We start from the raw sequence: 26,058 nt of genomic DNA, 5'->3' as shown, positions 1-26,058 counted from the left end.
ATGGCTGGTGCACCCACTTGCCAGGTGCCACAGTGTAAGGGAGAAGCCAGGTGCCTGAATTCCTCCTACTGGGCCAGTTGGGTGACTCCTGGATTCCTCCCAGGATGACTAGCTGTGAGTACTGAGGTGAGCTAACCCTTGGCTTATATTCTTTTTTTAAAAATTTTATTTAAGGAGAAAAAGAAAAAGGGTACAAGTTATACAGAATTTCAAAAAAATAAACAGTAAGAAATCACTAGTTAATAGATTACATATTGTCATCTTAGAAATAGTTGTTCAAGTTATAAAATTAAAGCATATAAAGTGGACATTCAAACAGTGAGACTGCAAACAGTTCTGTTCTATGATCCAACAAAAACTCAGTAATATGGTTATCTATCTTATACGCTTAAATATACATGCAGTTATATCCTTTAGAGCACTTTCTTTTCCTCTCTTTTTTACAATGAGAATTACACATTTTGGGTTTTATTACTCCCACAGTTTTTATTACTTCTTTTTTGAAGAGAATAAAACTAAATGTGACATAACAAAACAGAGTCAGTCAAATCAAAAGGATGGACATAGTACATAATGTAAAAACAGAATGATCAACACTGGTTACCATAATGCCTCTTGCTATCTTAAAAAGAACTGCTTATATCATCAGTTATAATAAAATTGAACAAAACAGTAAAGAGCAAAACCAATAAAACCAAAACATAGGAGACATTACAGGACTTCAAAAGAAGATTATAGTCAAACCAGATTGGGCATCATAGTGAATCTTATTGTCCTCACAGTTGCCTATACTCTCAAATTTGGTACTATCAAGCAAAGCAGAATAGAGTAAAATCAGTCAAAACAAGATGGTGAGAGCAATACAGGGTTTCAAATCAAGTTAATAGGAAATCAAAGTGGGTTACTATAATGTATCCTGCTATTTTTAATTTACTTTTCATTAATTAAAAAGATAAAAATAAATAAATAAAGGAGACTGAGATAAAAGAGGACATAACAACAAAACAGCACAGGTCAGAACATAACATTTAAGTGAAATAGTGTTTCGCCACAAGATATCCCGACATAAAAGTAGTTACGATAGTATCTCTTTCCTTGAAAGCCTTGAGTATAACTTTGCATACTGTACCATCAAACATATCAAGACAATGTAAAACCATTAAAAAGAATGACAGTATTACAGGGTACTTAGAACCAACTAACAGAAAATGAACAATGGTTTCTGTATTATCTCTTTGTCTATAAAAGTTTTTGTTTATATTATCACATATAATAAAATCCAATAAGATACAACCTGTTAAGACCAATGGAGACAGAAGAACAAAAGCTTGATGGGACTTAAAGCAAGATGATATTAAATCAGCACTAGCTATTATGATGCCTTGTTTTCTCCAAAATAGCTGTTCATATCATCCAACATTCTCTGCCTCATTTCCATTGAGCTCTTTTTCTGTCATTAGTTGTCAGTTTGTCTTCTTTATTTCGCTTTCTGCTTCATTCATTGTGGCCTCTCTGCACTGTTTCTGGAATCTTGGTATTTTTCTCTTTTAGAATGTCCTGCGCTATTCTCTGTAGAGTTGAACTGGCGGTTACAAATTCACCTAGTTCCTCTTTATCCTGGAAGCACCTTGTTTCTCCATTGATTTCTAGGGACATTTGTGCAGGATATACCAATCTTGGCTGAAGGTTATTGTCTTTCAAAGCTTGAATTATTTCGCCCCACGCTCTTCTTGATTTGATGGTTTGTGCTGAGAAGTCTGATGTAATTCTGATGGGTGTTCCCTTGTAAGTGATCTGTTTCTTGTCTCTGACAGCTTTTAATATTCTGTTCTTATATTGGATTTCTGGAATTTTGATTATTATATACCTGGGTGTAATTCTGTTTGGGTTGTAGGTGACTGGGGTCTTGTATGCCTCATAGATCTGAGTATCTTTACATTTTCCCATATTAGGGAAGTTCTCCTTGATTATTTCTGTGAGTAGCCTTTGCAGTTCATTTGTTTGTATCCCTGCTTCTTCCTTTTCATTCTTAATTCTTAAGTTATAGATCCTCTTATCATCTTCTAGCCTTTGTATTGTTACTGCTTGTTTCCTTGTTATTTTTAAGAAGTTTTTCCTTTCATGCTCCCACATTACAAATCTGTCCTCTAGTTCAGATAATCTATCCTTAGTTTCTTTCAAGCTGTTATGCCAGCTTTCAATAGTTTTTAGTTTCCTGGTAATCTCTTTGAACCTGCTTCATATAGTCTATGTTTTCTCTATTTTCTCCATCAAACAATTCTCCCCTTTGTGTCTGTTCTTCCATTCCACCATCTGTTTTTTCTTGGGAGGTGCTTAGCATTTCTTTAACTATTCTACTTAAATACTTCACTTTTGAACTCATCTGTGAGGTCCCGGAGATATCGCTTTATGTCTATTGGTGCCGTGCCTGATATTACATGTTTTCTGTCTTCATTCTCCTTTGCATTTACCTTTCCTGGATCAGTGTCCTCAGGATTGGAGACTGAGGACCCTTTCTTGTTGCTCCCTCTTCCCATACTTTTTGTTCCTTCCATACAAGCATATATAGGAGGCCCAGTTTCTTTCTTTGTCGGTTACAGTTTGTTTAAATCACGCTTGCTAGGTGTTCCCGCCCAGTGCAGTGTACTAGGGAGACACAGACCTGGGCAGCCTATGCTGGACTCGCCCTCCAGGTCAGTCAACCTGCTGAAGGCTTCACTGCATTAGGGTGCACTGCCAGGCACAGGGACCTGGTTTGGGCTAGCCTACTGGGTCTTAGTCCGCAGCATCACCCAGGTCAAGTGCTCCCCACCAATCCCACTTGAGAGGGGAATATGTGACTGAAGTCACTGTAGCTCCTATTCCAGCTAGTCTGCCCGGTCCCAGAATGTCCTCTGTTGGAACCTACTAGTCCATGGAAGGGTCCCCATTGCTCTCACTCACTGCAGGTTAATGAAGGCTCCTCACCAGCTCTGCTCTCAATTTGGTTCACTGATTCCCACTCTCAGAGCTTTCACATCTCTATCCCTGCTGTGCCGATACAGATGCAGCAGTAGCAGCAGGAAATTCAAGCCACCGTTTCCAGAGGCGCGGGTTCCAGCTTCAGCACTGAGACTTTGGCTGTTCTAGTTGTAGCACTGGGATTGCATTTCCAGTTGGTTTCTCTCAGCTTAGTTCATTCCTGGGTCGGCAGGGTATATCTCCCCCTGCTTAGGACTCCCCACACCGCACTATTCCTGGAATCTAAGCTGGCTACCTCAGAGAGCCTCCATAGCTGCTGTTATCTATCTGCCATATTCTCCCAGAAGTCCCTTGGCTTATATTCTTACTGCTGCTTCAAACGTTTCCAGGTTGTCAGACTAAACTTGCACCCCAGTCAGGGCCCTACTTGTCATTGGGGGTTTCACAGGCCCACCTGAGTTGCTCTAGATGGAGGGAAGGGTCACTGTCACTCTCATAGGCCTGTTGGGATCCTCTGGATGGAGGAAGTGGTCACCATGCTTTTGTGGTGACCACTGCCAAGCTTCTCCAGTTAAGGGGAGGGGTCCCTAGCAGTCTTGCCAGCCTGCTAAAGTCCTAAGGGAAAAATATTTTTGATCCACACTAAAGTTGCAGTAATTCTATGAATTGTTTTATCCTGTAAACATGCACAGTGTCACAGTGTGTGCTTCTATGGAAGCATAGGCTAATAAGATTTCCAGATCTGTCTCTTTTACATGTCTGTTTACTGCAGAACAGTTCTCTGTTTCACCATGACTTAGAACAATAATGACATCTGTGTCCAGCTTTTAGTACTAAGAGCACCTTCCATATGGCGGTAATTGGCAGCCTTAAGGAAATAGATCAAATCTTACTTCCTAGATCTAGATGTAATCGTACACACTCAAGCTAAATGTGTTTGGTTACAATTTCATTTCTTACTCTAACAGTGTGTATTAAAATGTTACACAAGTTTAGTTAAAATGAGAAAAAGCAGTTTGCCTTCCATTTCTGGAACATAATGTGACTATATGAAGCAATGGATTACTAACAAGTGGTAGGCATTCAGTTAAGGTCCACTACATAAAATCACATGGTTCCTGGAACATAGGATAGTGGATTAATGTCTCATCATATACCTAAAAAATATTGCTAATTTGTACTCACATGTTTTATCAGAAGTTTAAAATTTTGGGCATTTATAGGTAAGCAACATTTCAGATAAATTTAAAGTTAGGCTCTGGAAAAGACTCAAATATTCTGTCTTCATTATTAAGAACTGCAAGGAGTACAGAATAAACACGCCTAGTCTTTGTATCACTTTGTATGCTAGGAAATGAGCATCCAGCACACACACGTGAAACTGTACCTTTTCTCGTGATGCATCACTGCATGATCATAGACGTAGATGTATGTCAGTGCATACACTGGACAAAGACCTTGTTTTGATTTTTTTAAAAGCTGAACTATTAGAGTCAAATGATCATCTTCAGCATACTTCTTGTTCCTTCGTGGTAAAAACAGTCAAAATTGTTTGTTACTTTGCAATATACAATGCATTCCTCTTAATTACAGTCAACCCTACCGTGCAATAAAACACCAGACCTTGCCCCTCAGCTTTAACTAGAGTATTGTAGTTTTTCATCAGCCTCTCTGCTTCCTCATGGCAGCCGTGGTAACCACATTCTCTCGATACCTATGCAGTCAGCCATAGATTTCACAGATGAGTCAGGTTGTGCAAGGTCCATGTGTGTGCCTAGCTTACTTTGCTTCACGTCCCCCGGGCTAACCCGTGTCATCACGAATCCTCTTTACTAAGCCTGGATAGTACCCACTGTGTACCTGACCCTATCTCCTCTCCTCATTCACCCACAGACGGATACATAGGTTGACCCCACACCTGGGCTTTTATGAACAGCGCTGCAGTATACATGTGTGTAGATGTCTCCACATACTGACCCCTTCACCTTCAAATATGTACTTAGTGAGCTACTGGAGTGTGCAATAGTTGTAGTTTTGATTTTTAAAGGATACTCTCTGCTGTATTCCATAATGACTGTATTAATGTTTATTTTTATCTAGTTTCTTATTGACAGCCCCAGTATTTGTACTATGTCTACTCAGGTGGAGGGCTGAAAGCCATAGTCGTAGATCAGTTGTGAATGTAACTGCTGTGATTACTGAATCTATAACTTTGATTTGGTTGCAAAGAATCTAAGCCAAAATTTTTCACACTCTCTCATGAGATGCTATGGCTCTGGGCGATCATTTGTAAGTGCAGGAGACTGAATTTGCCAATCTGGTGTTTCTCATAATTTGTATCAGACCAGTTTTTCCAAACCTGATGCTTCTCTTCTTCAGTCTCCTGTTGACCACCAATAGTTAGGTTTTGGCTGCTGTTGCAGTGAATGAGAAAGTGAGCCATACATTGCCACCTATAGGCAGAAAAGCAGACTTGTGTAGCAGAGAAGCAGAACCTAGGATGAGTTTCTATTTTTCCCAACTGCTGCAATCACCACCTTCAACCTTGTTACCTAGATAGACATTAACCTGTTAAGCTGAGGTTGCCATTTCAAATGCCAGGTCCACCTCTGTCATTTTGCCACATCCCTGCTGGCACAGTGTCACTGAGAGTCCCGTCTTAAAAAGGTCCTCGGATTTCTCAAGCTGGTGAAGTCTACTCAGCCACTCCCGGGCCACTGTCCTAACTCTGTCCCCTCCCTGCAAGTGCCCGGGCTGGATGGGCACCTCCTGCCTCCACCCACAGTCTCTGCCTGGTGCTTCCCTGTAATGATCCAGGTCTGTTTCTGCTTTATTTTGCAGAGTGCAGCAGCAGCTCCCAGCCCTGTGCTAGGAAACATCCCCCCGGGAGATGGCATGCCAGTAGGTCCTGTGCCACCAGGCTTCTTTCAGGTACTGAACACGGGAGCCGGGGGTGCCTGCTGATTTTAGCCAAGGCCAGGGAGGGGGAGGCTGGGGAAAGAGAGGAAAAGAGGTGGAGAAGAGAAATGGGGAGGGAGAGGGAGAGGGAGGAAGGGGAGGGGAAGGAAGGGAGGGAGAACAGGAGGGGGAAGAGAGAGAGAGGAGGGAGGGGAGAGGAAGAAGAAGGTCCAGGTCCTTCTTCACTAAATGCAGCACTGTGCAGCCAGCTCCTGACAGATCAGAGGAGCTCTCTGCTGTGCTGCCATTCCTGCCAATGTTTCCCTGTTAATTAATTATTTAATTAATTAAACCATCACATCACTCATCGTCATTAAAAAGGAAAAGGAGTTGAAATGGAAATTAGCCTGATAACTAGTAAATATTGGTGAGAGAAGAAGCTAAAGAAGTGTTCTGGGAGATTCGAGTTTTTAACTACGCTGTGTCTGTCTCCACGGACCAGACAGAACCAGGGTCTGGCCGTACTTTCAAGCTATAGCTAAGTCACACTTATTTCACTTACCAAGAATTACAGGCCACATCACAATATATTTGAGAATCATCTTTGTGTCTTTTAAGCTGGAATTTAATGAATATCATTATATGGCATTTTAGGACCAGATTTCCAGATAGATACACTAGTATTTCAAAATTTCAAGTAGCTGCCACTGATGATAATGATTTTGGATTATAAGACATAACTTTGTAATTTGATTCATATCTTAAATCTGATAGTAACTATAGCCAACCAGGTTCTGAAATTTATTTTTATACAGAATTTTATAATGTTCTTTGAAAAATTTAAGAATTTAGAAGTTAAGAACTACAGTTGGAAAGCATTATAGGCATTAGCATAATATGCTATATTGTTAATAAATTAGGTACTTATAATTTGCCCCTTCAATTTTTTAGATTTTTAGAGTGCTTGATAATCATTTGTTAGTTAACTGATACCCTAATTGTAGGGCACTTACAAATGTGAAAATGGAGAAATAAAATTATCAGTGATTTTGCAAAATGCATCAATTGAACTAAAGGGTCTTAATTGGAACCTAGTACGACTGTGATCTTTTAGGACTGGCTTATTTGCTCAGCTGCGCCTGTGTTAATACTCAAGTAGTTTAGAATATTTAAGAGTCTCCTTACGCTCACATTCTGTCTCAGGGGTCCTTTCTTATAATCTAAGAGCAGATTATAATGCTGATTATTAATTAAACAGCCACCATTTAAGACAATGATAATCATAGCTAACAATAGCTGTTTCCTGTGTGCTGTGCTGTGCACTAAACACTTTACATATATAAACACTAAATCCCCACAGTAACAGTAGGTGCGAATGCACATTACTGTCATCGCCCCTGTGCAGATGGAAGAACCACTTACAGAACCAGAAGGTGACAGAGCTGGAATTTATATCAAGGAAGTCTGGACTAGGGCCATCGACCTTGCCTTTTAAAGGTCGTAGTTGATTGTTACTCATGACTTTATGGTCCGGCTCTCTCTTGCCAGAGATGGGTTGGGGTGAGGAGTTAATCGGAAGAGTTTTATCTCCTCAAGAGTTTGTGCAGAGCTCTGCTGAGAGAAGCCAGGGCTCAGGGAGGAAGTGCATTTCCTCTGAACCTCGGCCGGCCGGGTCACAGGAGTCCACACAACCCCACGTCTACACTTGGGGCACGTACCTTCTCACCTTCCGTCTTTTTTTCTCAGTCTTTTTTCAAGAGTGGTTGAAAGAGAGTTAACCTGGTTTGAGTGATTTCACAGTTAAATACTTGAGTTCCACTGGGTGCTGGGCACTGAATGGGCATCTCAAGACAGAGCAGGCTCCTCCCAGAACTCCCCCGTCCAGCCGAGGAGCCCTTATCCAAGGGAGGAAGCAGAAAGCCAAAAGTCCTGTGATCACCAGGAAGGGAGAACCACTAAATCAGCCTGTGCCAGCAATTCAGAGGCTGGGAGCGGTGTTCATCAGAGCAAGCAGCAGAGGGATGCCCTGAAGGGCGGGCCTGGTGTGAGGGTGGAGCGCTGGCACCTGAAAGACTGGGCTGATGTGTGGAGAGGTCATTCCTTACCCAAGTCGGGGAAGCCAGGAGTTCCTGACGTGAAGTTGGAAAGATGGTGCAAAAGGCCCTCCGGGCCAGTCAGGAGCAACACAGAGGAGCCGCTGGAGATCTTCCAGCAGGGCAGGGAATGGACAGCCAGTGCCTTCAGGCTTTGGAGGCGTCCGAGTATCTACAAAAGCCCTGCCCTCTACAGCCTACATCGTGGTGAGTAGAAAGAAAAGCAATGAAAAACCATGATACTAAACGGCAGATCATGTGCTCAGTGCAGATGAGGCCACCGAGGCCCATTCTGAGAGAGGCTGAGTGAGGAAAGTACTGTACAAGCAGTACCTGAAAATGAACTAGTGATAGGCAGAAGGGGAGAACATTCCAGGAAGAAGAAAAAGTAAATTACAGAAACTCAGAGATGAACAGAGAGGAAGAAGCTCGCCTTTTTCCTAGGGCAGTCACGAGCCATCGCCCGATGGTGAGCCAGCAGGGCACACTCAGGTTTGCGGTCTCCAGCTATGTAGCATAGCCAGGTGTAGTAAGGTGTAAATCAAGGTAGAGGGGTGCAAAGCAAATCACTGGGATAATATGCTGGTCTTAGGGTCTAATCTGAGCAGAGGGAAATATTTTTTTGTGACCTAAAGACCACAAAATACAGAGTAGGTTTGAGGCGGGGTAAGTTAGTTCTCAGTAAGAGACATGTAACCGGCTGACCTGCAGGTTTGCAGCTTGGACAGAGATCTAGACTAGAGATGAAAACAATAAGATGAAAACGTCATCAGAGTAAGAGCAAGGAGAAAATACAGATGGAGGGGCACACACCGCAGGCTGCAAAGAACACTAACATTCAGCGGCTGAGCTAGGGGAGCAGAACCCCCGGAATCCATGGCGGGGACTGGACACAGGTCTCTCGGTAGCTTGGCTGTCACAGGAGCCGAGGAAGAGACGTCCTGACCCCAGGTCAGGGAAGTACTGCTGGAAAGGGAGGGAGAGCTCATTGCTCTGTCTGCTGAGCCTTGCTGATTCACTGAAGGTAGCAGAGAACCCTGGAGAAATCAAGGCTGACTCTGGAGACACCAGAGACTGCAGGACAGGGTTGAAGATGACTAGGCATACTGGAGTTTGATACTCCAGGCATTCCCAGTCATCGGCGAGCTAACACATCCCTTCTCCCAGCCGGTCAGTGTTCAATGTGTCCAGGCTGCCAGGAATGCCTCCCCAAACACTGATAAGCGCAGACAGACAAACATTTAGGGATGAAGCCTTGCGCTGCTTCTTTTGGTCCGCACAGTGATGGGACCCAGTGACTCGCGTGTTTCCTAGACATCAGCCCTGACTGCGCTGGACTTATGCATAATGAAGGCTGCATAGTGTAATTCTTTACGTGAGTAGAAAGAGCAGCACATAATTACAATCCAAGTCCACACACGGAACTCTAATCTAGTTCCAGAGCTATATTGCTCTGCAAGTGATCCAAACCCGAGGACCATGTGACAGATATCATTTCAGAGGTCATAACGTCCAAGACAGACCTGAACAGCCTGCTTGGTCAGCACCAAGGGAAGAGGTCAGGAACAGCCAGGAAGAAGGCTGCATCCACTGCGAACTTGATTTCATAAGGCTGCCAGATGGGGCGCCCGAGGGAGCCAGAGGCTTGGATTCCAGAGAAGCCCTGGCTCAGGACGCAGATAGCCAGGCCTCCTGCCGTCACCTGTTGTAAAATATAAGCATTTGTGGATAAAAAGTAACAGGCTTCTCCTGTGAACTGATTATAGCTTACAGAGCATTAAGGGGTAGAGTCCCAACCCCACCTGCCGCTTCCCACTGGGTAGACTGTGCAGGTATTTTAAATTTGGATGCTTAGTAAGAAAATGTAAATTGTATTATTTGGAGACAGCTAAAATGGGACTAGACTACAATAGGAGTCAGCCTATTAAATTTGAGTAAATAAATTAGGAATAATAATTTATAATCAGTCCATAAGACACCACTTTCAGCAGGGCTGAGTCCTGTTCATTTTGTGACCGTGCTGTGAATTTGTTGAAACAGTTCTCCAAACCCGACAAGTGTTTTCCTTTTGTTCCTGTTTGAATTACACAACAAGGGCCCTCTTTGCCATTCCAGGTGTAGCCTTAAATTCATCACCAAATGAGAGAGTATCACAAACTCCAGAGTTCCGGAGGCAGCTGACCTCATCTCGGAATGGGTCGTTGCAAGGGCTCCCACCCCCTGGGAGGCGGCCCTCAGTTCGGATCTTCTTCTCTGTGGCATTGCTCACATGTAATCTCTGATGTCTGTACTAAAAGGTGAGCGTCTGTCACTGTAGAAGAACAATTAGGAAAACTCAGTGGGGCTTGTGGATATGCACCAGAAGTCACCAGCATAGTAAAACAAAGCCGTGCAAAGCAAGCAAAATGCATACTTACCCTTGGCATGTTTTATCAGGCGGCTGATTTGTCTAGAAATCCTGCAACTCCTACCACAGAAAGGTGAATTATGCTCGGGTAGTGTTCTTTACTCAGGAAGACCAACTGCCTGGGGCCATAGGAGGCCAGGAGAAGGGGCCACATGTACCCAGAGCTCGGCGGGTTGTTCTGTGTGGTCAGAGCCGCCCTGGCCCACGCTGGACCCCAGGCAGTGGTTCTGTTGGATCCTCCGAACTCTGAATCCCGTGGTAACAGTGTCATCTGAGGGTTACTCACAGCACGCATACAGAAAGACAAGCCAGGGGCTTAGACCAGCTACATTTTCTTCTCATTTGTGTATAATGCCAAAACAGTTTAGTGAAATATTCTATATAAAACAACAGCAAAGTACTCACACTTCTTGAGTTTTAAAAACTAGACTGTTAACTCTTACCTTTTAAGAGTATATGAAATAAATATACTGTAAAATATAAGAGTTTATGGATAGGTAACAGGCTTCTCTTGCGAGCTGATTATAGTTTATAGAATATTAAACCCATATCTATTTCTTATGTCAACCAAAATATTCATGAGGGAGGTTAGTTTTTTTCTCCTCTTGCCCTTTGCCACAGAAAGTTCTCAAGAAGTAAACCCTCCCTGGCTAATAATCAGTTTACAAACTAAACTCATTAGCTGGGCGTGGTGGTGCATGCCTGTCCTCCCAGCCCTCTGAAGGACGAGGCAGGAAGATCGCTGTGAGCTCAAGGCCAGTTTGGGCTACACAGGGGCCCCATCTCAGGAAACAGAAACATATTTATACCTTTATATAAAAGCGCAATGTAATCTTCTTATAGGCGCCAATATGGATGGTATCTTTGAGTCTATGAGTAATACAAGATAAACTGATAAATGTCTAATATTAAATTATAAATGCCTAAAAATACCTATTCTTTACCATTTTGTGTTTGTTTTGATTTTCATCTTGACATATTTACTATATTCTGTTCACTGGACCTTTAGTTTTCTTGACTGAAATCAGTTGAAAAGAAGTGACACATTGGTGTTAGATTGTAAATTCAAGGCTTTGACAAGAATAGATTATACATACCTGTTGAAGATAAACTACACTGAGTAATTTGCTGTCAGACCAAAGTGGTCACCCATATTTTAAAATGTAAATTGAAGCCCGATGTGGTGGCACACGCCTGTAATCCCAGGCTCACCTGCAATCTCAGCCTCACCTGTAATCCCAGCCTCACCTGTAATCCCAGCCTCACCTGTAATCCCAGCCTCACCTGTAATCCCAGCACTCTGGAGGCTGAGGCAGGAGGATCACTGCGAGTTCAAGCCCAGCTTGAGCTACAAAGTGAGCTCAAGGCCACCTGAACTTCATAGAGAAACTCTGTCTCAAAAAGACAAAGTAAATTGATCAAAACTCTGACACTGTGGAAATGCAGTACTGTGGGTTTTAAGTCACATCTTGCTGGCAGGGCTGCTAGCAATGGTGGGGCTGCTCTGCCATCTCGTGGTGGTTTGAGGGTATCTCCGTTTGCTCGGGATCCAGGTTCCAAAGGTTCTATTTTTAGTAAGACTGCACTGTAGCAAGCTGACCTAACGCTTTGCCACAGTAATAACACACACAAAAAGCAGAAAAATAGGAAGAAAGGTGCCTCCTTCTCCTCGCTGTTACTGTGGAGTCGAAAGACTATGAGTGATAGCCATGAAGTAGCAGGGTAAAAACAAAGCCCAGGGTGACAGTGAGGCTGGCACTTTGAAAGGAACAGAAGCAACATGAATGGAAAAATGTTTAGTGAACAACAAGAACACATGTTTTTACAAGCTCCAGAATAAAGGCTTCTAAGAGATCAGTGTGTGTTTTATTTTTCCCTGCAATAAATGCAACCTGTGAAAGACATCTTTATACCAGCTCCAGGCCCTGGGCAGGCTGTTAATCCAGCCAGCTCCTGTTTACCCTAAAATCCCCACATACAGTGTGGTGTTCTCCAAGCTTTCTCAGGTGCCCTCTACTGTCAGTCTCGGCATTGTCCTCTCTCGCGGTGATCTGCCTTCCTGCTGTCTGATGACCGTGGCGGTTGCAGAAAGCAGCCTTTGGAAGCTCTCTAAACCAGAGAAACCCCTTTTCAGTCCCCCTGGCCGTGACAGCCTTCACCTCACATCTTAAATAGGGAACCAGAAGATTCCTTATTACACCCCTCCTTCGTCTGAGTAGGCAGTGTCCTGAAAGTCTCAGATAGTTAACTTTTCAAAATATAATATCTGGCATTATCTACTTTAATGTGTAGGTTTAAAATTCAGATATAAGAATATCCAATTGGATAGGGTAGGCAGGGAAGCTTATTTATCAACGCTCAAGCAACAAAAACTAAGTTTAATTTTCTTAAAAATGTCACTCTGAACCTTTAAAGAATAGGAATTCTAAATTTTGAAAATAGAGCAAGTTTTTCCTTAGTATAAAGATAAAAACACCTTTTAAAAATGATAATAAAGGTACCTGGCAGCTGCTGGCTTTGATAATGCCGTCCTACAGTTGCTATAATAGTTTTTCTGGCCTTAACTATTAGAACAAATTAAAACTGCTCAGCTTGAATAACTAAAGAAGCTTTTTAAAAATTGCAGCTCCCACAGCTCAGGGCCCCAGAGCAGTAAGTGAGGGGCGGGGAACCACATGAGGAAGGCCAGGGGTGGGAGTTCTCTCCTGCCTCCCTGTTAGAGCAGAATGGGCCGCTCTGCTGTTAGAAATCAGACTGTGTTTATTATTCGTTTGTCCAAACAAGTGTATCTAGGAGAAAGTTAGATCAGTCCTCTGGGGTCAGGATTTGGTTTCCCTTTCACTTTCAGGCTGTTTTGCACCCTAAGGCACCAAAGTATTTGAAGGAAGCCAGGACATATGTCACAGCCAGGTCTGTGAAAGGAGCATGGCCAGTTTCCAGAGAATTTGGAATTGTAGTTTTTCCTTGGGAAATACCATATTATTGAAAATTCTTCCCAGAGTGCTTTGGTTCTTATCAAAGTCTCCTGCTAAAAACAGTTACATAAAACAAACTGCAAGCATGCCAGGCTATTTTGGCGCAATTTGAGTTTTTATTCACCACTTGTTACAGAAACCAAAATGTCAATACTCTTTGGAAAGTTACACGTATAGGATGGGATGTGAGAGGTGTTACTAATTTCCATGGTCATAGAGGTGAGATAGCTTTGTCTTTAAGAATACCTTGAAGCCCACAGCTTTGGAAAAACTAACTGATCACTAAGCAGTGTTCGGAATAATCTGCCTTATGGTCTATGTTAGGGTCTGATGAATTTAATGGAAAGGTCCCAGTCGTAAATACTTTAGAGTGAGGGCCACATAGTCTCTGTCACAACCACACAACTATTGTATTGTGGCATAAATTCAACCATAGACACCATGTAAATTTATGTGCATGGCTGTGTTCCAGGAAAACTTTATTTACAACAACGGATGATGGTCCAGATTTGGCCCACTACTTGTTTTACGTGGATATGGTAAGAGGTAGCTTGTAGGAAATGCAAAGGTCAAGGGCCAGTGTTTCTCCAGACTTGTTAGGTGGATCTCTCATATGATGGGCCAGCTCATATGCTATCAGAATTCTTCAGTGTGGGTGGAGTGGGGCTAGAAATCTTTCAGCATTATTGTTGTTACTGGTTGGTTGTTTTAACAGAAGAGTCTTACAAACTGATTTAAAAGCACTAAAATTGCCGAAGGCATTCAACGACATATATTTATTGTATCCCTTCTAGATCAGTTACTATAGTAAAAAAGATAACAGATACCAGCCTCACCCTTGCAGAATTCACAGTAGATTAGACAGTGACAAGGGCGAAGGCAAGAAAAAAAGGAAAAATGAAAATTTTGGTTAGAGTGGCCAGAGACTGATCAAAAAGATGGCTATCTTAGTTACTTTCTCATCACTGACATAATACCTGACTGCCCACAACTCTAAAGAGGAAAGCTTTATTTTGGTTCACAGTTTGTTGAGGTTTCAGTCCACAGTCAGCTGGCTCCAAGGCAGGGCAGCATCACAGAGGAGAAGCAGCTCGGAGCATGTGACCAGAAGCAGAGAGATCAAGGGAGGAGAAGGGTGATAAACCCTGTGAATCCACACCCCCAGTGATCGCCTCCTCCAACCAGGTTTCCCTTCCCAACATCACCCTGAGCTATAAACTTGTCAGTGGACCGGTTTACTGATGAGTACCTCACACTCATGATCCTGTCAACTCCTCAAAGTTCCACCTGTGAGCACATGAGACTGTGGGGTCATCTAGATACAAGCCATAGCAATGTTACCTGAGTAAAGATTTGAAGGAAATGAAGATACACACCTTGCGATATAAGGGGAATGGTGTGCTGGCCAGAGACAAGCAAATAGCAAGGTCAGAACGTGACTGGTACTTTTCAAGGAATGAGGAGAAGCTCTGCATAGTTCAGTGGTGTCCACTGCAGAGAACAGACTTGTCAATAAGAGGAAGCCAGATCAGGAAGAACCTTGTAATTCTTGCTGGAGACCGGGTTTTACTGGGCATGGAGGATTTTGACAGTTGCTGTGGCTGCATGTTGAGGTTAGTCTCAAGAGGACAGTGTGAAACAGGAAGGTCAGCTTGGAGGTTATTGAAGAATTTTGGCAGGAGATTAGTATGCACCACATGGCAACAGTGCAGAGAAGACAAGTGAATTCTCTATCTATTTAGAAATTACAGCCAAAGGACTTGATGATGGTTTGTAGATGTGTTGGTGAGAAAGTAAGACAAGTCAAGGATGACTTGAAGGCACGTGGCCTGTTCAGTCAGAAACAGTGGAGTTGATATTTCCTGACGTAGGTACGCATGACGAGGAAGCATGAGGAGGAATTCCAGAAGCTTCCCTGTGAGGTCTTTAGGAGGGAGATGGCCACAAGACAGGCGAGGTACTGAGGCGGGAGCGTGACAGCAGAGTGCAGACATTTGTGGCCGAGGCCTGGGTGTCACAGCTCGTGGATTTACTTAAAGCTGTGAGCCTGGATGGCAGCACCAGGATTGGGTACAGAGACAGAGGCTCCACAGGGACAGGTCCTGGGGCATCAGGGGAGAAGTGGGGAAGAGGAAGAGGAACAGCAAGGAAACCTAAGAAGGATCCAGCCCTGAACCAGAAGCACAGTCCGCGGTAGCCAAGGGAAAACAATGTCCTGTGTCCAAGAAGGACCCCGTATCCAGTGCTGCCAGGCAACAATAAATCTGTGAAGCCTGCTCTGTTGAAAGATGATCTTAGTGAAGAGCTGAGCCTTAAGTGGGCGCTAACTGTAGCCTCTGTGTTTACAGTCAAATCCCCAGTGAATGTGCTCGTCCCCATGGAGTTTGTTCTAGAGAAAGTGGAGCGGGGGTCGTCACCTGGCTGTGTCCAGAGAGCAAGGCCCAGTCCGTTTCTCCATCACACACCTTGGCCCCACACACTCCTTGGCCCCACAGCAGACTGGAAGGCTCCGAAGCGGACGCAGCGCAGGGGTTGCGTTGCTGTTTCCTTTTGTTTTTGCAGCGGACACTGCAGTGATCTGACCCACCTGCCCCCCACGCTTTCTCATTTTCCACAGAAAATTTGTTTATACTTTCACACGTAATACAATCCAGTAAGGTACAACATGATAGAGCCAATGGAAACAGAAGAGCAAAAGCATGGTAGGACTTCAGAGTAAGATGATATTACATCAGTACTAGCTATTATAATGCCTTGTTTCCCTCAAATTAGCTGTTCATACCATCACAGTTAATAAAATCAAACAAACTAGGATAAACCCATTACAGCTAACCAATGCGATCATTATAAGGTTTCAAAACAATGTAATGAGGAATCATGATTACCATAAACTCTTGTGTACTCTTACTATTTCTTACACTAGGGAGACTATACGGTATTTATACGTGTGAGTTTGGTTTATTTCACTTATGAGTATGGTCTCAAATTGCGCCCATTTATTAGTAAATATTTCAATGTGATCATTCTTTATAGCTGAGTAGTGCTCCATTGTATAAAAATACCACAACTTTTTTATCCATTCTTCAGTTGATGGACACTTAGGTTGTTTCCAAGATCTGGCTATTACAAATTGTGGTGCTATAAACATGGGTGCACATATATCACTGTGGTATGATATTTTCAGTTCTTCTGGGACTATGCCCATACTGGGAAAAAAAATCTTAGTGAACTGTTCCTCAGACAAAGATCTTCTGTCTAAAACATATAAAGAATTTTAAAAAATCAGATCCCTGAAATTCAAATATCCAATCCAAAAATGGGCATCTGAGATGAATACACAGTTCTCAGGTGAAGAAATACAAATGGCAAATAAATACATGAAAAAATGTTCATCATCATTACTCATTAGAGAAATACAAATTAAAACAACACTGAGATTCTATCTCACTCCTCAAAGAATGGCCAAGATCAAGAAAACTACCAGCAACAAATGCTGGAGAGGCTGTGGGGGAAAAGGGAACTCTCCTGTACTGTTGGTGGGAGTGTAGACTGGTGCAACCATTGTGGAGGTCAGTCTGGAGATTCCTCAAAAAGCTGAGATTGGAGGTTCCATTCGACCCAGCTATGCCACATAGAATTTTATACCAGAGATCAAGCTTCACTGCATCCTCTGCTGGCTTTGGAAGCCTTTCTTACATCAGCGTGCTCCTCACTCAGCCAATGCGGCCCCTAAGGGGCCCAGCAGATACTTACTGATTGCTTGCTCCATGCATTCTTGGAATATGCTAGCAGTTTCCTCCCTGCCTCTGTGTAAGGTTATCACATAATAATGAACATTCTTACTAAAGTGATGATAGCCTTCGAATAATCACATCCCCTTCCCAACATTTTCCCCATCATCTGTTCCCTGTCAGCAGTTATTTTTAAAACCACAAATAAATGTGCTAAAGACTATGTGTTACTAAAATACCACCAAAACATTTTTAAAAAGAGAGGTAGCACTTGCTACCTTAATTTCATTTGGGTTGTGGCTTTTCTTTTGGTCTAGTGAATCCAGAGTACAGGCTAATTACTGTGTTATGTGCAAATTACCTCCCCTGCCTGCAGGGCAGCGCTCTAGGGCATCAAGGGTAAAGCATGAATATGTGGTGCGTGGTCACCCAGGTGCAGGGGCTGGCTGGCAGCCGCAAGTCAGGAGGTTCCTCTGGCCCATGGGTCAGGAGAGGAAGTGTGTGCACGGGCGCTCCTGAGCGGGGCATTAGAGCGACACAGAGCTTATAGAGCAGTAAGAACACTCGTACACTCTGTAGAAAACTAGGAGCTTGATTTGATAAACCTCGGGAAAAGAAGATCCTGCCCTAAAATGTGTCAAAAAGACATTCAACTATCAGCATATGAGACGTCATACTTTACATAAATGTAAATGGTGGCACAACTTGTAAAATGCCGAGTAAGTCACCTCATAAAGCACAGAGTCATCTGTTAGGCAAGTGACCATTTGCTGAATTGCTTTAAGTTCATATTTTCTTAAAACCAGTAACTACGTATTTCAGTCACTCAAGTTTTGTTTTTAGGCTTGGAAGCAAATTTTACAAGAAAAACTTTGTCTTCAAAAAAGTCCAAATTTACTTTGAAGTAGAGAAGTCCTATGTAACTGTGTGTTTCAGAATTATCTTGGGCCTCTAAGTATAAACTATTCTAAATGTTACTGTTGTCCATTCTAAAGAAATATCATCGATAACTCATTTCATCACTGCTTTCTTCCAAAAGTGTGCTCATAAAATAAAATAGAGGATTTAACACTTAGTGACTGGTATATTAAAGGAAATTTTTTTCATACTTTTCAGTTATTTAAAATTTTATTTATTATTGCATTATACTTCAGGACCAAGATTTAAAGAATTTCTGAAACCAAACTGAAATAGTCAAAGTAAGTTAAAAGTCAATATACATGTGTTATAGTCAGGGTTTGTAAGGCAAACAATTTAATACAAGACACATAATTTATAGAATTATTTTATAATAGTCAACCAAAGAGTCAAATACAAACAAGTGCAGGAATTCTGTCCACACACTAAAGGCCCATAGAACTCAACTGAGGCCTGGATCCCAAGGCAATGTCCTGCATGAGTCGAGCTAAACCCTGGGCCCACAACAGTGTCTCATGCAAGTTTGTATCATGGATCTGCGCTGGGAAGGCCCAGACGATGGCAGTGGAAGCTAGAAAGTCTGTGCCAGCGGAGTGAAGGATCTGTGCCAGCAGGCTAAGGGATCTGCACTGGAGCCAGGAAGCAACACTCAAAATAAGGACCAGGGCTCCTTGGAAAAGTACCACAGCCATCCTCAGTGACGAGGTCCTGAGCTCCTCTGATGATGAGAACAGCCAAGTTTGTATCAGGAAAGAAGCTTCACAGCTCCTGCTGGTGAACCCACGGCAACAGGAGACCCAACACCTTCTTCTCCAGGTGTCTCTTAGGTTGGCATCGATCCTGAGGTAGGCCCTCCGCACCCAGCACCATATTGACTCAACTCAGCTGGTTGCAAGCTGACCACCAGGTGTTAACCCACCATAATATGTTACATCGATTTTAGAGATTCTAAGGAACGCTGGCATAGTTTACAGGTTGCTTACCTTGACATTAAGATAATTACCTACTCTAACTTTTTGTTGTTTCTTCCTCTAAAGTGGGTGTCCTTCTTATCAAACACTAAACTGTAGCATATGAAATCTTCTCTGATAAATAATATAAAGAAAACAGCAGGAAATCAGAGGGAAAGGATGCTACAGAGAAGCTTTAAAGAGAAAGTGATATTTAAACTCATATTTTGGGATAACTAGAAATATAATGGTATCGACGGATTGTATTTATATACTTTCAAAACTATGAAAACTTTTAGAAAATATTAACAAAATTAACCTTCAAGCAATGTATCATTTATGATGCACAATTTTATCGTATATGTCTTGAAAAAGAAGTACGATGTCAAATGTGTCCCATTTGGTAATTTCACTACTAATAAGTTATTTATAAAACATCTCCACTGAATGCTCTGGGACCCTCTGAGCTGAAAAGACCCAGACTGAGAAATCTGTCTTCACTCGGTGTAGGCAAAGAAGAACCAGTTCTGTGTAATTCTTAGGGTTTGGGATGCAACACAAGGGCTTCAGGAAAGCCCTTAGAGAAGAGGGGAGCGCGAGCAGAGGCAGCAAGGAATAAAGGAGGAAATCTCCCTTCTAGGAAAGCAGAAGTTTAAAATTCCATGAATAGTTTCTAGATATAATGGAAAATAATAATCTTTTAAAGTTTAATAACACTTCCTCTGAAATAAATTACAGTTCTAAGTGGTGTGATTTTTTTTCCCTAAAAGACCACTTGGAGGAAATGAGCTGGACACTTGCTTTGTATTTCCGTTTTTTTCCTTTCATTTTGTCATCAAATATTTATTGATTTTCTGATAGTATGTATTTTTTATTTCTTCCATTTTGCTTTGTCTCATTCTGTCTAGGGCATTTTAGCCAGGCTGCTGTAATAAAAACACCATAGACTGGATTGCTTATAGAACAGAAATATATTCATCTGAACTATGAAGGTCACAAAGCTCAAGGTCGAGGTGCTGGAAACAGATTGAGTTCCTTTCTGGTGAGGGCCATCGTCCTTGTTTGCAGATGATGGTGTGTTGACTGCCAGAGAGACAGACAGACAGGCAGACAGGAAGGAGGAAGAGAATCATCTTTGTCTTCCATATAGATGTACATGTAATATGTACATTGCATGTATCAACACATCTATCATATATATATATACCAGTCTCATTCCTAATTACCCACAAAGACTCCCCCAAATACCATCACAATGGGTTATAGTTTCAACCCAAGATTTTGTGGGGACACAGACACTGAGTCCACGCACGGCAGCAGGAGTTTCTGTCAGTGCAGCTTCCTTCTGCTTCCCGATTCTCTTTGCATTGCGGAGCACCTCCCCTGGGAGGCTCTGCCCAGCCAGGAATGGCGTCTCAGCACAGCCTCGGATTCAGTCAGGCACTGCATGTTCTCCCGGGGGGCGATGGAGCAGGATCTGAGGGAAGGCACCAGATTGAAATGTTATTTTCTTTGGATTTCCATTGATAACTTGCCATTTGGTGCATGGAACATTCTATCCGTTCCAGATTAGGGGACTGATGCAGAGAACAGTGTGCCCAGAAGATGGTTTACTTCTTAGTCACTAACCTGGGAACCGCAGTACCCTCGGGCCAGGGCAGGGCCTCGTGGGTACTTAGTAAATATTTGTTGCATGAGCAAATCCCACCACACCTTCCCAGCCCGCTGTCCTTGTAGAGGACGTTAGGGACCCTTTGGGAGGACTTCCCCCTCTGAAGGGTGAGGAAACGCCTTAGCTCGAGGCTACTCTGCTAATTCCTAGTGATATGAAAACCAGAACCTACACCCTCAATCCCCACTCCAACATCTTTTCTATACACATTATAAAGGGACACTTTTTCAAAATATTTGTTGCCCTAACTATTGAAAACAAAATTAAACATTGCCCCAGTACAGAGAAGAAGCACACTTTTTGAGGTGAGAGTCCCAAATACACAAGTTAGTAGCACTGTATAGGAAGCAGTAACATGTCAGCCAGTAGATAAAAGTCATATTATCAATTGGTCGTCTCTAGGTAAATTAATATTGTAGTATAAAAGACTCTAAATTTAATAGTTTGAATTATATTTGAAAGCAAATTGATTTCTAATAGTGAAGTCCAGACATTAGTACAGATACTCTGTTACTCCTGTGTAAACTCCTTTGAGTTCTCCACAAACTAATTCAGCCAGCAGCTGAGATCATGGATGATAAGGATCAGTCTAAATATTAGAAGCTTATGTTTTAACAGCACTAATTTTATATGTCGCTACTTTATCCAAAGAAGTCTTTATATTTTAGATAAAAGCAGATTTTTATCTAAACTCACTAGATGTCTGTCATTGTATGTTTTAATTGTAGAGATATAAATTAGGGTTTATAAGTGATCTTCAATTTTTAATTTTTTTTGCCAAAAATATAAACGAGAAAAACATACAAGAGAAGATAAGTTGACTAAAATCAGACTGACTGTCTCACTCCTGATTTTAAGGACCTGTGGTTTCTCTGGCCTGGTATGTCCTGAGCCTCCCTGTCAGGCCCTTGCCAGGCGTGTAGGAAAGGCTGGCAGTCCTGGTTCACAGCGCCGTCGTGGAGAAGCAGCAGCTTCCTTCACGGACAGTTCACCGAGCTGACACTGCGACTGCTCTTTACATTTGGATGGACATGCAGACCTCTAATGCTCTGTTTCAAATAATGCACTTAATGCTTACTTCATATATGTTACTTAGTACTATTTTCACATAATTTCTTCCCTGTGCTCCATCTGAAAGTGATTTTGTTATAGGTAGGAATTATCAGTAATGTATTTTTATTTCTCCATGTTTCAGGAAATTGATATTGTTCTTTGAATTAGTGAATATGTCATAAAATACCATATTGTAAAAGAGAGCCAACATTACAACAGCAATAGCCCCATATCTAATTATTAAAATTTAGGAGGTAGTTCTGAATGGAAACAAGTTCTGTAAGTAAAACTGAATGGTTTAGAAAGGAAAGAAAAAAATAACTGAGGGGTCAGCGTCTCACTGGTCATATAGAGATCCCATTTAGTCCAATTTAGGGTGCATTTTCAGAGGTCATGAAAGAGAGACAACTTTGATCAAATACATGAAAACTAAACCTTTCAAGGCAGTCTGTTGAAATTGGAAAATCTGCTTACATTGTGTCACCATGACAGAGTGCACACTTGTATGACCCGCTGTTTGTGTCCTGAGCACCCCTGGGGGACAGAGGACTGGGCAAAGAGCCAGAGGCCTGCTGCACTGGAGGTCAGGTCCTCTGAATGACATCGTGGAAAAGCTACGTGGCTGAAGCTCCTTAGGGCTCTTTTAGAACGGCCACAGAAAACAGGCATGGTCCTGAACTGGAGGTTTAAGTTTCTGCAAATGCTTGTAGGAGAAACATCACAAGTGTAGGGTCTTATTCTGTGCGGTGCTCCAATTTGACCTGTGCAAGGAATTTTACACTTTCATGGTTATGTATGGAGGCATAATTAAACAAAATAATTTGTCTGATATTTTAGAAAAATATGATAAAATTGGGATTTTGAATAATTAATAAATACCATAATGTGGTGCCAAACTCTTAAGTGATTAAAATATTTCCCTCCCATTCAGCAGTTACAGACGTGATACACTTAGGGCATTGTTCCGCTTCTAGACTGAAAGATTACACACGTCTTGGGGAGCTGCTGTATCTAACGATATAAATAAGCTTGGCTTTTAATGTAAAGCCTTTGTTCTCTTACTGAATATATGCATTTCATAATTTTCTAGGGTAAAATAATTAAAAGAAATTTTAATTTTAAAATATATGATCAATACTGAATTATAACAAACCCATAAAAAGAGGAAGCCAAACCCTTTTTCTCACTACAAGTGATCCCTGGAAAAGAAACGTCTCTGCCATTTTAAATAGCACTACAAAAGAAATGATGAATTTGAGAATTTTGAAATTATTAAAGTGGTAATCAAACTTTAAAATTTAATTAAAAGTACATATTCAGAACCTAATGTGTATAATAAAGTAGCCAGTAAAGCTCTTGAAGTCTTTATTGAGATTCATTTATCTCTTTCTTAATCTTATTTTTTGTCAATTAGACACCATTATCTTAGTAAGTTTTTTTAATTTTACTGCAATGATTTTAATATCTTTGAGATTTCTATATTTTCTTTGGAAAACTTTCTACTGAAAGCAGCCACAAAGCAAAGTAAACTGATTTACATTTTATATTAATTCTGAACTTTGAAACCATTCCTTTTTGGCTCTGATTTTACAGTGTGCTGTTTTTTGTTTTGTTTATTTGCTTTGCTCCATTAGCCTTTTATGTCACCTCGGTACCCTGGAGGTCCCCGGCCGCCTCTGAGGATACCTAATCAGGTAAGATCACTGCTACTTACATTGCTTTCTTTAATTGATAAAGACCTTGAAAGTATTACAGGTATCTTTTATTCTGTAAGAATGTAAAATTAGCCAGGTGTGGTGGTGCACACCATAATCTCAGCACTCGGGAGGCTGAGCAAGAGGATCACTGCAAGCAAGTTCTAGGCCTGCCTGGGCTGCATCTCGAGGCCCTGTCATAAGAAGTAAAAGAGAAATACATACCCTTTCTCTAATTCACATCATGCTACTTCTAGAAATATCTAACATAATACAGTAAAACAAGGGCTGGCTCCCGCAGGGCTGTATGATGAACAGTTTTATTGGGAAACAGCCTCACCTATCCGTCTATTGTCCATAACTACTTTTACAATTTAGACTTGCATGGTTCTGACAGAGCCATGTGTGGCTTGCAGTTATCAAGAATAGTGAAAGAGATGGGATTTTGACAGTGTTCAAGTCTTTACAGAATAAGTATGCTAACCCTTTGAGCCCTCCTTATACTTTCAAGTGTGTTTTTAAAGATTTACATAATTTGGTAAATGCTGACTGCTGTCCCATTGCAGGATGATAATGAGATTATCTATGAATATAGTTTGGTTTACTTTCCTATACTGTAGCTTTAGTATCATGGCTCCAATGTTCCTGTAAATTTTGTCCAGTTACAATGGCAGATCAGACAATTAGCTACTTCTAGAAGAGTTTGTGATATTAATAAACAAATATTTAACAATGAATCTCCCAACTTTTTTAACCATGAGGTTTCTAAAGTTTCATAATGTTTAGTTCTCAGTTTTTTTTTTAAATCAGCACCGTAAATATTTATTTGCCGAAGAAAATAAAGCACAATTTTTACTTACAAAATGTTAGTTTACTTTTAGGGTACATGCAGTGCATATGCATCTGTATGCAAAGGCTAATCAAAAATGCGATGTGTGTTTAAACTTTAAAATGTATTGTGATAAAAGATATATTGCTATATATATTCCCCCTCAAAACACTTCCCTTACTTTAAACATGTTCATCCCATTTTTCTTGCCCCTTTCTGAAGCTGTCCCACAGTCCTCTTTTCCAAGTGTCTTTATGAGATGTGATAAAAAATATGGTTACTAAACCAAGCATGGTGGCTCATGCTTGTAATCCCAGTACATGGGAGGCTGAGGCGGGAGGATCATTGCAAATTCAAGACCAGTTAGGATGCAAAGTGAGATCAAGGCCAGCCTGAACAGCATGGCGAGACCCTTTCAGTGACTTCCGAATGCTGTCAACTGGAAAGACAGGCTCATAAAGCATAACCTGTGTCCTCCTTCATTTTCTTCACTGGATCTGGCAGCCTGTGAATCTTGGCTCTTCCCCAAAGTCAAAATGATTACGGAAAGCAGACGTTTTGATTCGCTTCTGAGCAGCCAGCAGCCAGCAGCCAAGACAGCACAACTAAAGACACTAATGAAAGAGGACTGCAGAGCTGCTGCAGGAAGTAGCAAGATTGATGGGATGAGTGCACTCAGAGTGAGGGGAGAAGTCTGATAAGGACTCACTGCAATGAGTCTTTCACTGTAATAGCTTTTTTAAAAAAAATTTTTTTAAACTTACACCATTTTTCAGTCTCGCCTCATACATGGAAGTTTCTCTTGGGGAATCCTTGAAGAGGAGTTGAAGATGACATGAAATAGAGAGGATTGCTAGGAGAAAGGAAGCAAGTAGAAGTCGGGACAGGGCAGAGCCAGAGGGTGACAATGTGAAAGCGATCCAGGTGTGTCGTGTGCGTGCCCAGAACTGGCAAGAGGAGACTCATTCATCTGTATAATTACTATGCACTCATAAAAATTTTAAATTATTTGTAAAATAAGCAACAATACTTAACAGTGTGGGATATTTATTTCAAGGTAACTGTCTTTTCATTTTCTCTAGCTCCATTCCATACCTTAGAATTATCCCAAATATAAAGTCAAACATGTTATCACAATACATTCTTTTCATTCTTATTATCTTTGCTTTTCTGCTTCCTTCACTACCAAAAATGGAAGAGCAAAGTTGCAGTTACTGATTCACTTAGTAGTAGCCAGGTTCCTGTGCTCCTCTTCACACTCTTACTGCAGTCACTCCGTGTCTTTGAAGTTTGCCACCTTCACTGGTATTTTCTGCTTCTGCCGCACAGCAGGGAGGACAGCACCCACATCCGCCCCGGGGGAGAAATTAATGCGGAAACCATGCTGGGTCACCTCTGAATTTTAGTGTGTGACCTTCCTCCCATTAGTGGCAGGAGCACTGTTCCCCTGCAGACTGAATCTGCCTTCAGTAGGCTGGAGCAGGGGGACTGGGGAGGAGGGGGATGGAGAAGCTTGCAGTGCCCAGTGTGCCAACCCGGGGAGCTGTTTTCTCTGTGGGGGAACCTGTGTGTATCAACTGTCAGATCTACTTAAACAGGTGTCTCTTTAAATCTCATGTGTATAAAGTTCAGAAATTTGCAGTCCTTTTGGAGTCATCATGATGTTTCTGATACAGGGGAACGAAACTCTCAACCTACTATATCCGGTACGAGCTCCTGTTCTCTAAAATCGAAGAATGAATTTTAGGAACAACAGAGGTTAATTGCAGAATATATTTACTGAGAGAAAGAAAGCTTCTGTCTTGAGAGAAACAGAAGGGGTCCCCAAGTGGGTTGCAAAGGACTCTGTCTTTTCTAGAGACTTTGTATAGAGTAAA

General features: G+C 41.8%; 1 protein-coding gene across 5 annotated transcripts in view; it reads left to right on the top strand.

Moving 5' to 3' along the window:
• Nucleotides 1–26,058, top strand: part of Ssbp2 (single stranded DNA binding protein 2) — a 250,693-nt gene that overhangs the window by 176,397 nt on the left and 48,238 nt on the right. For all 5 annotated transcript variants that reach the window (XM_063245283.1, XM_063245282.1, XM_063245284.1 and 2 more), the window contains 2 exons: nt 5,803–5,892; nt 23,293–23,352. In XM_063245283.1, the coding sequence (XP_063101353.1) occupies nt 5,803–5,892; nt 23,293–23,352 (150 nt within the window). The remainder of the gene's footprint in view (nt 1–5,802; nt 5,893–23,292; nt 23,353–26,058) is intronic.

This window comes from Cavia porcellus, unplaced genomic scaffold (assembly GCF_034190915.1).
Source record: "Cavia porcellus strain 051 isolate PalLab524CR breed Dunkin Hartley unplaced genomic scaffold, mCavPor4.1 scaffold_2, whole genome shotgun sequence".
Taxonomy (NCBI): Eukaryota; Metazoa; Chordata; class Mammalia; order Rodentia; family Caviidae; genus Cavia; species Cavia porcellus.
The sequence above is the reverse complement of the archived record's forward strand: the minus strand, read 5'-3'. Positions and strand labels throughout refer to the sequence as shown.